This window comes from Maylandia zebra, linkage group LG13 (genome assembly GCF_041146795.1).
Source record: "Maylandia zebra isolate NMK-2024a linkage group LG13, Mzebra_GT3a, whole genome shotgun sequence".
NCBI lineage: Eukaryota > Metazoa > Chordata > Actinopteri > Cichliformes > Cichlidae > Maylandia > Maylandia zebra.
This window is the reverse complement of record NC_135179.1, coordinates 19,778,402-19,794,255: the sequence shown is the minus strand read 5'-3', so window position 1 is coordinate 19,794,255 and position 15,854 is coordinate 19,778,402. Positions and strand designations below refer to the sequence as shown.

Below are 15,854 nucleotides of genomic sequence, written 5' to 3'. Positions count from 1 at the left end.
TAAATTCAAAACTACTAACCTCTTGAGTATAATTCTTACCTTCCTATCCACAGAACAGAGACGAGATGCACATTACTTTTTTTGGCTTTTCTCCACGTTGCTGGATGACCATTTTTGAAGACTACATGTGTAACTTGCTTATTGAAGGTTTTTGATACCTGTAAAACAAGGGTAAAAGACCTGGAGTTGATTCCAACTGTTGAATTAGCTGCTTACAGGAAATCTAAATATGAGCCCCAAACAGATGTTCATGCAAATAATGCAGGCAAAGCAAAACAACCCCCCCCCCCCCCCAAAAAATAAAAAATAAAAAAATAAAAAAAATAAATGGAAAAATGAATATTCTGGTAAATCCTTAAAGGGAAGGAATACACTGGCCAGCTCAGGAGCATTGAAAGATCTGACCAGCCACAGAAAACAACTAATGTGGATCATGACAGAATTATTTTCATGGTTAAGAAATACCTTCTTTTTGAGGTCTTGGTGAATGGAAACACTTGAGAACAAGGTCAGCATAAGGCTTTACCCAAAAATATCTAAAAGAGCCGTCACATTTCAGGAAAAATGGAATCATTGGACAAATGAAACCAAAATTAAGGAACGGGTTATGATCCAAAGCACACCAACCCATTTGGAGGCAATGTTACAGCATGGGCGTGTATGGCTGCCAGTGGGTACCAAGTGGCTTACATCATCAGCAACCATTATCAGTGGTTACTGATGGACTGCTGGTAGATGTAGTTGGATGAATTGTGTGTGAAATTAAAAGTGTACTTAGCTACAAACCTCTTGACTGAAAACTGAAAGTCTGCACATAAATCATATCTTGACAGTTTACTTTAAAATTAACTCTGATGGTGTAAAGAGGCAATACTACAAAATTGCCTTGTCTAAAAACGCATGGACCCAACTTTATTTAAACAGTCTGTAAACACAACAAACACTAAAGTGAAAATAATGTCTCACCTGAGCTCCCATTTCCAGGAGCTGCTGAACAAATGGTTTTGAGTAGTTTCCTGTTTTGTCGGCTGACCACACATCAACATAGGCAACAACATCTGCAGATACATTGAACAGAGTTGCACACTTAAACCCAAAGTCATAAACCTCATTTTGGATGTATTGCAATTAGGGCTGGGCCATATTATACTGTTCACGGTAATACCGGTATAATGTTAGGCAACGATAGGAAAATGAAATATCGCGATAGAATATGAGTAAAACGCGCATGCGCAGTGCCTTTGTTTTCATACACACATGGCTGATTGTTGAGTGAAACAGATGAACCAGAATTGGTTTGTACAAATGGTGCAACTTCAGTGATGTGGAACTGGTTTGGTGTTTGTCCGTCAGATACACGACAAAGCACATTTTTTTGTAGAACATGCAAGCGGCCGTCGTTATTGTCGTATTTGTCGGACTAAGATGCTCTTAAATCTGGGAGTAATCTGGGTCCTAAACTCAGTTCAAACGAACACTGCAGCATCACTGAGAGTTAAAAAATAAAAACTGTCTAAATTCTTTCATCTTTAATAAAACGATCTGCATTGCTGCTTTACCAGGTGTAACTATGAAGTTTAACTTCCAGGCATCCATGAAAACAAAATTTATTACATTTAAGGAGTTAGAAGTTAGCAGGAAGCTAGCGGAAGTTAGCTCGCTAGTTTCGCTAGTTACCTAAACATGATATAGCATGTTCTGACTAGAGCTGGGCGATATGAGATTTTTTCATATCACGATATGTTTTTTTCATTTCAGGCGATAACGATATCTATCACGATATAAGCCAAATAACTATATTTGTAAGATTTAAATGTGCTGTTGCTCACAAGTAAAATGTGAAATAATCTGCAGCTTGTTTTTAATTTAAATATTTATTTCCCATAATAAGTTCAACAGGGTAGATGTACTTAAGGAACATGAGACTTTTTCAGATAAATAAAGGCAAATATTGCAAACTACACAAAAGGCAGCCGCTAAAGCGTTTAAGTTTCAAAACAGAACAAACGAAACAGACTAAATTGTCAATTCCACTTAGAAACAAAATATTAATTCTAAAAATAAATCTTAGTTTGTTTTACAGAAGAACAGACAAAACTGACTAACTTTTGTCAATATCAAATAAACTGAGAACTAAAAGGAAATTCTCAATCTCTCCTTGTTGTATAGCTTAGCTTTTCAAACAGTTTTAACAGTTACTTTAGTCTGACAAAAGCCGAATGACGAATTAGCGCTTCCAGTCAGAGACTGAGGCTACGTCCACACGTACACGGGTATTTTTGAAAACGGAGATTTTCCGTTTTCGTTTTAAAAAATAATCCCGTCCACACATAAAGGCAGAAATGAAGGAAAACGCTGCTATGAACATGCCAAAGCAGCAGGTGGCGCTAGATTCCTAACCGTGCAGAAATGTTGGCCAATCAGAAGTCTAGAAGCCTCGGTGGGAAAAAGTAAACAAAGCTGGGGCATAGAAGCAGAACCGAGTCGTATGTGTGGACGGACAGCAACTGTGTGTATATGTAAGCATTTAAACACTGCAGAGAGTACAATTAACAGTAACAGTATTGTAGAAATTCATTTCACCGAAACAATAACGTGGCGCACAGTGTGACGCATGCACCAGTTTATTGTATTTCCAGACTTGCTTTCGGCACAATTTACAGTGCACGCTACTCTATTTTTTGTCAGACTTGAAATAGCCGAAATACCTTCACACTACGGAACTTCTATGGCTCTTCCGTTCGACAATCTCTCCGGCGTTGGAACCATCATCTGTTTTCTCTTCGGTCACGCTCGGTTGATTTTTCTAGTCGGCACACTCATTTCCTCCATTACCCGCTGGCTGCTTCCCAAACAAACCCACGTGCGGCTTGGCACTTGTGCTGTATGTAACAAGTCACGCGACGTGACGCTGCGGCTGTGATTGGTTCGGCTCTGCGCTACTTAATTTAGATTGGCTGACCTTTTTTTTTTTTTTTTTTTTTTTTTTAAAGAGGACAAGAGCGGCGAGGTCTATCGCGATAGCTTAATTTCTCTATCGAGTAAAAGTTATATCGCGATACATATCGTTATCGTTCTATCGCCCAGCTCTAGTTCTGACTGAGAGATTTCTGAAAAAAAATCAAACTTACAGCTCTGCTATCACTTCCAACATAAATGACAGTGACGTTTGTAGGGTTACTGAAGTTGGGCTAGCTGGTATATAATTATGTGCTACGTGATCGCTAGCGACACAGCTATGTTAGCATAACATAAACAGTGCAGCTGGAGGACGAACACTAACACTTTTCCACTTATAAAAGTTAACGTGAAGGTTCCTCATGGTTAGAGACAAATGCAATCGCATGGCAGGATGCTGTAAACGGACCAAACTTCAGTCAGGAGAACAACTGAGATAATCCATCCACAATACGAGGTTAGTCATTAATATACTGCAACAACATGGGAATAGAGCAGCTGCCAGAGAATTCAACATTAATGAATCAATGGTACAGAAGTGGAGGAAGCAAGAAGAATGAGTTTAATAAAGTTTGATTTATCTGACTGCTTTGTTTCGCTTAATGTGCCTTATAATCCTGTGCACCTTATGGTCCGAAAAATACGTACTGCACACTGCAGTTTAATGTTGCAAAGCACCTCTTTTTAACTTCAGTGGATATTATACATGGTTATGCTCAGGATATGTCAGCCCATTTCCACTGGAAATGCCTTTTGGTTAAACTTTCAGCAAGGAATTTGCATTTGCACTGTTACATTTTTATAAAGCTTTAATGTACATAAAAACCAGCTTCTTGTTTAAGTGAAAATAAATGGAAGGTTGTCTTTTTGCGCTAGTAATATTGTGGAGTTGTATTTTGTCGCGCATCAATTATATCGTCAGTTATATCGTTATCGCAAATTTTCAAATATATATCGTGATAAATATTTTTGGCCATATCGCCCTGCTCTAATTGCAATAACACCAAGATGTGCAATACCTTTAAGAACTGAAGAGTTGGTCGTTGTGGTCATTACTGGCCTCTTTACCTCCGAAACACAGATACTAGAAAATTTAAAAAAAAGACATACTGTGAGCTTGTGACCTAGCAGACCGCAGGAATTTTACTCTGTCACACTTTTAAGAACAAGAAAACTGGCTGATTTATATTATTTACAATACCGAGTCACTTGACTAACTTATTGGACTCAAAAAAAAAAAAACCCCCGACATTTTTTGAAATTAAAGTTTAGCTTCATCAGTCCAAAGAAATTCTTACTGTGACACAAGGAAACAAGGAAATTGTCCATCCTGGTCCATACTACATCAGAAATGTATCAATGACAGACATCATTCAAGTGTGTCAAGTGTTGAAATCAAAGCCACAAATCAGGAATACGTTAATGTAACTGATTATTTAACTATATAAATAGCATTAATAGTACTGCGGCAGTCTGAGCAGCATAAGTAAGGGATGGTTCAGGGTTACCTGATCCAGTCATAGCTATAAGCTTAATTAAAAAGGATGGGTTTTTTTAGCCCAACCTTAAAAGTACAATGGTGTACTGCAACAGGAGGTTTCTCATTTTAGAGACACTGCCCAGATAAAAGGAACCCGTCCAACACATTTGTTTTATGAGCACACCAAATCAAAAATGACTCCTAGGTTCCTCACAATGTCTCTGGAGGCCAACATATCTGGTTAGACACCATGTTTATCAGATTTTTACGGTCAAAAATAACAATCTCAGTTTTGTCTGAAGTTGGGGTATCAGATCCTGACAACTTTGTTCTGAACTGAGAATAACAAGCGAGCTGCGTAGTAATGTTGTGTCAAATCAATTATTCAATTACCCCAAGCACTTCTTGATAAATTACTCAAGGCACAGACGCTTGCTGGGGGTACATGCTTAAACTTGTAGCGAATACCACAGCACTGCAAATTATGAATATACTCTCTATGCGAGGTACATACAAAATATATGACGACTTCTAAGCTTTGTACTAACTCGTACTTTAAATCAAATTATTAAAACGCTCAATTTTACTGTTAGCTAACTAAACCACCTATTAGTGAAATTGACTCAAGGCAGGTTATCAAACATATGGATATAACATTAGTTACTGTGTAACGTAAAATATATAGGGCAGAGTCGTTAAATTTAACACTTATCAAAGAGCATGAATGAATGCCAATAATGTTAACAAAACCGTTAGGCTGCATTTTGATGCTAAACTCGCGAAGCTAACCATGGTGGCCGTCTATGGTTCATACTTCCGCTGGCACACGCATTTCACTTATTGTGACATTTAGGAGTCCGAAGACGTGAAAGAAGATATAAACACGCACTTCCAGAGGTTGCCGTTGACTTACTTTGTGTGGCAGTCACTTTTAAATCGCACAGTTTCGACCAACAACTCACTCCTGCTTGTATTGTTCGCGCGTGCAGTTTGTGGAAATGATGCATTCTGGGACAAACAGCTATGATTGGTTAATGTGTGACATACGACACTTCCGGTCTAGAAAGGAATGTGGTAGGGCCCCTACAAAGGGTTTACTAAACCGCGTGTGTCCTTTAATCACAGTTTTTATTCGGTTAAGCTCTGCAAACGCTGAAAATATACTGCTAATCCAAAGAAGACGAGTGTTATGCGGTACCGTTATGATACAAAGTATGAGTTTGTGCCACTTGCTGTTTTGCTCCATGAAGAAAACTCACGATTTAGCCTGCCTAATTAAAAAAATTAATTAATTAATTCAACAATCAGTTAATTTTACTTGATATGCGCAAAGAAAAGGTAGCCATCAGATTTTGTAAGTTACTGCTTTTTTGTTTATTGTGTTGGTTGTTTATGTACACTCGTAAGTATAATGCAAAAATAAATAAGTTTGATGAAATAAAAGAAACAAAAAAATCTTTTTAACAATTAATATATTTAATCACAAAATTGAAAACTAACAAGGAAGATAAATAAAGACAATAAATAATAGAAAGATTGTTTTAAAAAGCAGCTTGCAGGTGAATTACATATAAATTCATGACACATGATCTACACTATGTTGGCTTATCTGCATTGACATGCTTATGAATTTTAGTGACATCCTCCTCTTAATCCATAGGGTTTAATATGATTGCAGCTATAATACCGTCAACTCTTCTGGGAAGGCTTTCCCTAAGGTTTAGGAGTGTATTTATTGGGATTTCTGAACATTCAGAAATCTGCAGACTCCAGAAGTGCATCTGTGAGGTCAGACAATGATGTTGGACAAGAAGTGCTGGTTTGCAGCCTCTGCACTAATTCATCTCAAATGTGCTTTGCTGGGTTGTGGTCAGGACAGGCCAGTCAAGTTCTTCCACACCAAACTCGCTAATCCTTCGCTTTGTGCACTGGTGTGCAGCCAGGTTGAACCAGTTTGTTCCCACAAAGGTATGAGAATGAAATTGTCCAAAAAGTCTTGGTATGCTGAACCGTTTAGAGTTCCTTTAACTAAGGGGCCGATCCCAACTCCCAAAAAACAACTTTACACCATACACCCCCCCTCAACCAGATTTTACACATGACACAATGCAAACAAGTACTGTTCTCATGGCAACTGCCAAACCTAGACTCCACCATCCGATTGGCAGATGGAGAAGCGTGATTTGTCACTCCAGAAAACACATCTCCACTGCTCTAGAGTCCAGTGGCATGTTTTACACTGACACTTTGCATTGCACTTGGTTATGTAAGGCTTGGATGCAGCTGCTCAGCTATGAAAACCCATTCCATGAAGCCCTCTACACAATGTTTTTGAGCTAATCGTAAGGCCACATGAAGTTTAGAGGCCTGTAGGGACTGACTCTGCAGAAAGTTGGCGACGTTTGTGCACTATGTGCCTTAGTGTCCGTTGACTCAGCTCTGTGGCCTACCATTTTGAGTTGCTGTCATTCCCAATCCCTTACACTTTGTTATAATACCACTAACAGCTGACTGTGGAATATTTAGTAGCTGGACTTGCTGCACTGGTGGGATCCTATCACAGTACCATGCTGAGTTTCAGTGAGCTCTTGAGAGTGACCCATTCTTTCACAAATGTTTGTAGAAGCAGTCTGCATGCCAAGGTGCTTGAATTTATACACCTGTGGCCACGGAAGTGTTTGGATCACCTGAAACCAATCATCACAAGGGGCGAGTTAATACTTTTGGCAATGTAGTCGAAGTTAAAACAGACATTTATTTGAGATATTAGTTGTGACGCTTTCAAGGAATATAAATTTATTAAATTCACACATAAGTAAGTCTCTAGATAAGACACGTTTAAGTAATCCACATGCAGGCAAAACTTAGCACTTACTGCAACAACATAAACATACTGCCTCAACGAAACAAGTTATTTAACACATTTTGATGTAGTTTAAATCATGCCCATGCACATTTGATGTCCAAGCATTTCAATATTTACTGAACCCATCAAAAATAAATTAAGGCCTGCAATTTAACAATGTATATAAGTTAGTAAGTTTCAGTTTTATTTGTCACTTCAATCACAGAACAAAACCCTCCTTGTGTTTTATTCACCATGAAAGCTAAGACAGAAATTTCACAGGGTTGATACTATGAATATAAAAGACTGAATTGTACTGAAATACGTGAAATACAACGGCAGGGGGTCTCTCATAAAACAGTTTGTTTCATAAGCGTCTAATATGTCTCAAAATGGCACACCGTGCAGTTCCACGATAAATGAAATGAACATTTATATTTAGGGCCTGTGCTACCACCACAACTGGTAGCACAGTCTCTGAAACAATCTCTGTTACAAACAGTCTCTGAACAGTTCACAGTCTCTGAAAGTGTATGGAAGGATGAGTAGAATCCTTATGAGAGGCATTCCGTCCCACCGTGTAACACATCACTTCAAAGTTTACTTTAGGCATTTTGTTGGTTTGAGGTCCGGTGAGTCTGAAGGCCACAGTATGGTCACACATGTTTTATACTTAATAAACAACTAATATGATTCAGCAAAGGTTTTGACATGTCACAGAAAACAGGTGCAAAAAATAAAACGAATAATGACTATTCTTGGTGTCTGATGGCTCATTGAGACACCTGAACTGAACAACCCCAACCACACTGGTCCTTCTAAAACATTGCAATACCTGTCAAATGACCACTCATGCCTTATAAATATATCGGCATTTACTATGGTCCTCCACTCTTTCATTCTGTTTTCCCTTTATCTCTGGTCACCACTGTAGGTGTTGATAATACTGCAATATGGATTTGTTCTATGATTCCAGCATAAATTTAAAGTGTTAAAATGTTTAACTGGCAGTAATTCTATAAGTCACAGTTAAGCTAACATCCGCTGGATTTATGTCATAATAACAGGATACAGTAAGATAGTATATGGCATGAAGCATGAAATTCTGAAAAAGCAACAGTTAAGATTAAATGCACCTCCTTTTTCAGTGTCTTTATAGTTGCAGTTTGCTCATAGTAAGACACGGTATGAAACACTTCACTTTAAACCACTGACAAAACGTTGCACTTTAAAGGTATTTTTTGTTATGCAAATGTTGACTACAATTTTCACCACTGCAGGCAGCATTTTACCAGTGGGTGTGTTGAGATTTTTTCTTAGGTGTTGTGCATTTCTTTTGACGTGATATTTCTTTTAACCCTTACTTTAAATTCCTCAAAAAGTTTTGCTTTTTCCGCACCACCATTGTTTATAGCAGCGATTCCCAAAGTCAAGAGTGCTTCAGCCCAATTAAAAACTAGAAGATCCCATGGGGCACACCCATTTTAAAATTTCACTTCAATTAAAATACAATAAAAAGAGATGTATTTCCTTGAAAATGTTATTCAAAAAACATAAACAGGCTTTTGGCTAGAAATTGCTAAAGTTACCAAGTCATACGTAAAATACTATGGTCAATATGGGACCCACCTGCTACTGGGATATAAACTTCAATACAAGAGAAGCAAATATAGGTTGGATTAATAAGTAATATAACAAACTAACCGCATCTTATCATTTTTATTCACTTTTTAAATAAATAAATCCATTTTATGGAATTTCTGTACCTGTAGTACACTCGCAGCCTATTGTGGCTCCAGCCCACACTTTGGGAATCTGTTTCATAGTAATGCGTCAATGACTAATGCCTGTTTTCTACAAGTACCTGTTTGACTGGACTCGACCTTGTTTTTAGGGTTTGTCATTAGGTGCAAATGGAAAGGTGAAACCCAGCAACAAAAACCAACACCGTGGTTTCCAAGTCTGAGAAAAACCCATAGACTTATAGACTTATACCACTCTTTCGATGTCCTCCATCGTTGTTGTCTTTGTCAGATAACAATGACGTTGTTATAACGACCCCATGCACATTGAGGTGGAAATGAGAAACTGAGTATAGCAAAGTTGAGTTGAGCCAAAGTTGTGGAAACAAGGCTTCAATGACTTGCTGGGCTGACTGATTGCACCATGTTATGTTACATACTGGTATCATACAAAAGTACAGTTTCGTCCTAGTTTAAGTTCAGTTAATATTTATTTAACACAAAACATAGATTTTTTTTTACATAAACTTGTGGTGAACTTTTTTTTTAAACATATAAATTTACAATAAATAGCTTTAAGCTGCTTTTTAAATGGATCTATTGACATTAAAGTAAGAACAAACAGCAACAGTTTGTCTTACAACTGTACAGTTTACGTAAGAAGGATCCTTTAGGCTGAAGCATCAGTGTCACACAGAGTTGCTCCTGCAGGTTAGAGGCACAGAGGTATGGGACACTTCAATGTGCACAGTGGACATGGGATATTGCTCACACTCTTCCTCTAGTGGGAAACAGCGGCAGTGTAGGAGCACCTCGCTCACCTCTTGCCTAAAGTTGGAGTTCAGGAATCCGTAGATGACGGGGTTAATGCAGGTGGAGGACATGGCCAGCAGGTGGCAGAGGGAGAACAGCAGGTTGTGGTAACAGACGGGCAGAGCCTCCTGGTTCCAGTCTGACACCACGTTGAAGATGGTGAGCGGAAGCCAGCAAAGGGCAAAGACTGTTATGAGAGCAACCAGCATGATGTTGATCCGGCGGCTGTGGGTCATGCGCTGGCACTCGGGGGTCCGGGCGCGGTCCAACATTTCTTTGCGGTGACGGAGCCGCACAATAACTCTAACATAACAGAGCAGGACCAAAAACAGTGGCCCACAGTACTGGAACAGCAGAAGCCATGTGGTGTAAGCGACCCTGTGACCCTGGGATGGCCAGTGTTCCACACAGGCTTCCATATGTGAAGAGGTGGGGACGTAAGAAAAGAGGGAACGGTATGAATTTTGAAGCGCAGACAGGTTTTTGTATGTATGAGTAGGAGATGTGTTGAGATAAGCATGAGGAAAATCTTGGTCATGTACCGATGACACGGGCAGGATTACATTGGTATAGGGCTCATTTGTGAGCAGCTGAAAGGCTAAGAAAGGCAAAGATGTGAAGCAGGCCAGTATCCAAATGAGAACAATTGCCATGTAGGCCTGAGGAACACTTGGTTTCCATCCAGAGGGGTTAATGATAAGCTGGTGCCTTTCTAAGGCGATAAACACTAGAGACAGCACTGACACACTCACAGAGACACACTGGATGAACGGCACCAGGCGACATAACAGCGAGCCAAACACCCAGTGGTCCATGATTGTGTATATGACAGTGAAAGGGAGGCAGAAGACACATACCAGAATGTCAGAGAATGACAGGTTGCAGATGAAAATGCTGGTGACATTGACCTTTTCTCTGCGGCGGGCAATGATGCAAATGAGGCCAATGTTGCCCACCAACCCTAGCACCATTGTAACACTGTACCAGGCTACAAGGCATGCTGTCAGAACAGGAGACATGTGGCACTGCTCATCATGCTCCAGAATGGCGAAGTCTGAGAGGAGCTGGGTCTCATTCCCTGGCCAGTCCTGTACAGACCCATGGCTGGCTCGCTCTTTCTCCCAAGCTGAGGATTGTGGAGGGGTGGAGCTGTTGAAGATCAAAGGAAAAGGTGACGCTGACAAAGAAGACTGGGTTGTGTTGCCACTCAAGGACATCTCACCAAGACTGAAGTGTCACCAGCACCATGGATCAAACTGTCCATCCCAGCCCTCTGAAAACATGCATCTGAAACAAAGAGAGAAATCACAGATTCATGAAATGCATTTATTCTACTGCTCTTATACTATAGAAGTCAATTAATGTGTGTATGTAGGAGTGATACTGTTGCTATAAATGAAGGAGAACTAAGCTGATCCTGTTTCTAAAAAATAGAAACTACATGTGTGAGGAATTAGTGCCTGATAGAGTTGAAGGAAGTTCAATTATATGTACAATAAATGTTTGATGGGGTGGAACCATCAGCGTAGCTTTGTGCTGAACATTGGGGGGGAGGGGGGGGGGGGGGCAAGACAGAAAGATCTCTGTCTAAATAAATAAATAAATCTGGGTAAATTCCCAGATGATTAAATATGCTACTATATTGCTGGTAATACCTGAAATGAGTAAAGAAAATCAGCCTATTTATGCAAGATAATTCATAATTTTATTGGTGGTGGTGGGGGGGTTATATTGGTTGCGTCTGATTATGGTAAATGGCCTGTATTTATATAGCGCTTTACTAGTCCCTAAGGACCCCAAAGCGCTTTACATATCCAGTCATCCACCCATTCACACACACATTCACACACTGGTGATGGCAGCTACATTGTAGCCACAGCCACCCTGGGGCGCACTGACAGAGGCGAGGCTGCTGGACACTGGCGCCACTGGGCCCTCTGACCACCACCAGTAGGCAACGGGTGAAATGTCTTGCCCAAGGACACAACGACCAAGACTGTCCAAGCCGGGGCTCGAACCGGCAACCTTCAAATTACAAGGCGAACTCCCAACTCTTGAGCCACATTATTGGGGGGTCATAACCCCTCTAACCCCCCTGGAAATTACGCTCCTGGGTGGAACAGTGGTTAGCACTGTTGCTTCAAGGCAAGAAGGTTGCGGGTTCAGGCTGAGGCCTTTCTGTGTGGAGTTTTTTATGTTCTCCTGTGTCTGCACGGGTACTCCGGCTTCCTCCCACAGTCCAAAGACATGCAGTTAGTCAGGTTAGGTTAAATGGTGAATCTAAGTGATGAGAACATGTTTGTCTGTCTCTTTGTTAGCCCTGCGACAGACTGAGAACCTGTCCAGGGGTTGGTAAGCAAAAGAAAATGGATGAGTGCGTTACTATGAAATGTTTTACTAACATTCATGGGTCCCCAGAGCAGAAATCCTAAACACTATGATGACTCATTGGCTAGTTTGCTGACTTCAAATTCGTAGGGGCTCTTTGGTGTAGCAAGGATATCAGGACTGCGAGTAATGGATGGTCTGTGTGAGTCATTGCAGTCACTTTATGGTCAATCTGTGTCTACACAAGATTCATTCAGGCCCACTACTGAGTCGTATATTACCTGACATTTTGGAAGTCCTCAGATCCCACTAAACAAGTAGTATTACATTCACTGGCCTCATTTATTAGTTACGCTTTGCCAGTACAAGGTTGGTCCCCCGTTTGCCTTTGGAGTGCATTAATTCTTCATGGCAGAGATTCAACAAAGTGCTGGAAAAATTCCTCAGAGTTTTGGTCCAAATTAACATGATAGAGTCACACAGTTGGTGCAGATTTTTTGGCTGTGCGTTTATCTTCCATTCCACCACATCCCAAAGGTGCTCTATTTCTGAAATGATGCATATTTCTGCTGTAAGCAGCCATCTGAGTATAGATGCAATATGGTCATAAAAAACATGATCATCAACAATACTCGGGTAGGCTGTACTATTTAAATGATGTTCAGTTGGTATAAAGAGGCCCAGAGTGTACAAAAAAATATCCCCCAAGTCATTATTATGCAAAATTCTGACCCATCAAATTTTTTTCATCAGACCAAGCAACATTTTTCCAGTCTTTTCCTGTCCACTTCTGGTTAGCTTGTGTGAAATGTCAGCTAAGAAGATTCCTTGCATTCCTCTTCTTAGCTGACAGGAGTGGCATCTAGTGTGGTCTTCTGCTACTGCCTATACCAGGGGTAGGGAACTCCAGGCCTCGAGAGCCGGTGTCCTGCAGGTTTTAGATCTCACCCTTGATCAACACGTCTGAATCAAATGATTAGTTCATCACCAGGCCTCTGGAGACTTCAAGACATGTTGAAGAGGTAATTTAGCCATTTAGACCAGCTGTGTTGGATTAAGGACACATCTAAAACCTGCAGGACACTGGCTCTCGGGTTCCCTACCCCTGGCCTATACGCTTCAAGGCTTGACAGGTAATGTGTTTAGAGATGCTCTTCTGCATAGCTCTGTCATAAAGAGCGGTTATTAGAGTTACCGTTGCCCTTGGCAATCTGGCCATACTCCTTTGACTTTTGGCATCAATACGACATTTTAGCCCAGGCTTTTTTGGGCTGTTCTCTGAAAACTGTAGAGACAGTTGTGTAGGATAATCCAAGCAGTTTCTGACACAATCAAACCAACCCTTATATCAGCAACAATCATGCGACATTCAAAGTACTTTAAATCATCCCATTCTAATGCTAAGGTTGAACTTCATATCTATATTAACTAGCGTCCATGTGACAGCTGATTATATTTGTGTTAACAAGCAGTTGAACCACTGTACCTAACAAAGTGGCCAGTGAATGTTTGTACATTACAAAAGGCAAAATAGACTTGATAAAATACAACAGAAGCTGTGCTTGTGTAGACAGGTGAGTTGGTGAAGATAAGAGAGTATGTGTTCTGTCAGTCCTGTGAGACAGATGACTGAAAAACGTGCAGAAAAAATGCACGTGGTGGAGACAAACTGTCAGGACCAACGACTGCTCTTGCGATCCTCCACACTTTAAATCCAGATGTTGAACATTATAATTATTAAACATCTAGATTTATCTTTGTCTTAGATATCAGGTTGACTGCAGTCCTCATGTAAGAATGACACCTATATAAAAAGGAAGAAAATATGAAGTGCTTTCACAGTTTAAATAACAAAAGACTTTGAGTACAGGTGATAAAAGGTGATAATTACATTCTTTTGTAAGCGACTTGGCCTCACACTAATAATTGCTGCAATTCCTTGTCCAAAAATCAACAGTCAGGTCTCAAGACTGAACATAAAAAGCTAATGATATCAAAATGATTATGAATACACAGACTTAGATTCATTTATTTTAATGAAAGGGTATGACATTGTCATGATCCTAAAAATGGACTGTAGCCATCTTCCCTGGAACCTCTGCTATGTGCCATGAAAACCATAAGAAAACGAGACTGTCACTTTCCATTAACAGCGCACACACTTTGCTATCAGTCACTTCACCCTGCATCATTACTAACCTACTGTGTCAGTGTGTTGAGTGAGCTGCAGGCAGGGTGGCACAGCATCGATCATCCTTTGTTCGGTGAGGAAAGGCAAGTGTAATGTCACCGGTAACTACATGCAACAAATAACTGCAACAGTGAGTAGAAACCATGTACAGCAGTAGTAAGAAAAGGAAATATTGAAAACCAACAGCCATTTTTAAACCGCTAATGCTGCAATTGTGCGATGCTGTGGGGAACACATACATCAAGTAGTTGTGTTAGTGTGTTGGACACACTGCAGCGCTAAGTCTCTGCATGGTAAGGAACACTGTGACCTGTCTCCACTTGACCCGTCATATTATTCTTATCTTTGCCTCAAAAAGTGCCCTCCATCTCAGAGAAAATAGATGAAACAGAAATGAAGGCAAGGCTGTAATTTTCCTTGGAGAAGCTTCACCTTTTTATTTTTAAAAAGACATTGTACTGTGCAGTGAAAGGTGGATTCCACATATACCTTTTAAGCAGCAATCTTGCACTTAATCTACCTGCTAAAGAGTGCTGAGGGTAGTGTCATATAAAGGTAATATTTCTGAGAAATGAAAAATAGTTTATTATAGCTGAACACTGCACTTGATTATAAAGGTCTGACATGTGCTATTCCAAAGGGATGAACGATTTGGGGTTGTTTTTTTTTTTTGCGTGTAATGAATCTGTACTGCAGGTAAAATGCATTTGAAAATGAAAATAAAGATATATGCTTGACTGAAAAACAAAAAAAGCCCAGTCTTTCAATTACCCCTCTGCAATCACAGGTTGTGTTTCTGCTTCACTTCTTACCAGTACAGCCACTTACTAGATTCTAAAAATTTCCTAAATCCAAAAGAATAGTCCAATATGTGTGTGCAATCGATACAGCTGCTCAGAGACTATTTTCTTTCATATTGCCTTGTGCCGGTGATAATCAGGGTAACGGCAGCAGGCACTGTGCAGTGTGCTCAACCTGAGCTAAGCCTTGTTATCTGCTGGAGGTGTCAGGGATTGTGGGTGACACCTCTCAAATCTACTACAAATACTTTCACAATGTGGTTCTCTTTACATTTCAACAAAGAACACGAAATATGAATGCAATGTTGTTCCCCTGTTTGCGTTTTCTTTTGGATAAATACCACCAGACATGCGTGCTGTCAGATGCTTTTGTTAGACTGTATAATTGAAAAGATATTTGTAGAAGGAGAGACCTACATTACACCTGCTTACAGTCTCTGGACACTGCAAGCTGACAGTCTAGAAACAATACAGCATTCATTTCATAGCTGATTGAATCCTAATCAATACTGATTTCCCTCGACAAAGATGATGAATCCATTCAATACATCAATATTGCGTGTTTAAAAAAAAAGAAAGATAAAGGACTCACGTGATGGTTTAGCTGAAAAATGAGTTTCAGTGAAGCCAGGATGAAAGAAAATGATGCTCTGAACAGGTGTGAATCCTCAGGGATTAGAGTTGGAGAAGAAGCTGT

The 15,854-nt window shown here is 40.0% G+C and overlaps 2 protein-coding genes across 3 annotated transcripts in view; both read right to left on the bottom strand.

The window, feature by feature from the left end:
• mcph1 (microcephalin 1) overlaps positions 1 to 5,480 on the bottom strand; it is a 38,359-nt gene extending 32,879 nt beyond the window's left edge. The window contains exons 1-4 of one of the 2 annotated variants that reach the window (XM_076891720.1): positions 5,352 to 5,480; positions 3,978 to 4,042; positions 967 to 1,058; positions 40 to 158 (exon numbers count right to left, since the gene is read on the bottom strand). In XM_076891720.1, the coding sequence (XP_076747835.1) occupies positions 40 to 158; positions 967 to 1,058; positions 3,978 to 4,011 (245 nt within the window). In that variant the 5' untranslated portion in view covers positions 4,012 to 4,042; positions 5,352 to 5,480. The remainder of the gene's footprint in view (positions 1 to 39; positions 159 to 966; positions 1,059 to 3,977; positions 4,043 to 5,351) is intronic. The other variant, XM_004555928.3, reaches the window with a different exon arrangement.
• Positions 5,481 to 7,131: 1,651 nt separating this feature from the next.
• Positions 7,132 to 15,846, bottom strand: npy4r (neuropeptide Y receptor Y4). Its single transcript, XM_004555926.4, has 2 exons — positions 15,750 to 15,846; positions 7,132 to 11,125 (listed from the first exon to the last, which is right to left on the bottom strand). The coding sequence occupies exon 2, from the start codon at positions 11,053 to 11,055 to the stop codon at positions 9,715 to 9,717; it is 1,341 nt and encodes a 446-aa protein (XP_004555983.1). The 5' UTR covers positions 11,056 to 11,125; positions 15,750 to 15,846; the 3' UTR covers positions 7,132 to 9,714.
• Between the last annotated feature and the right edge of the window lie 8 nt (positions 15,847 to 15,854).

Bases quoted from the DNA above. Each gene is read 5' to 3' on its own strand.
- npy4r (XM_004555926.4), bottom strand. From the start codon at position 11,055: ATGTCCTTGAGTGGCAACACAACCCAGTCTTCTTTGTCAGCGTCACCT.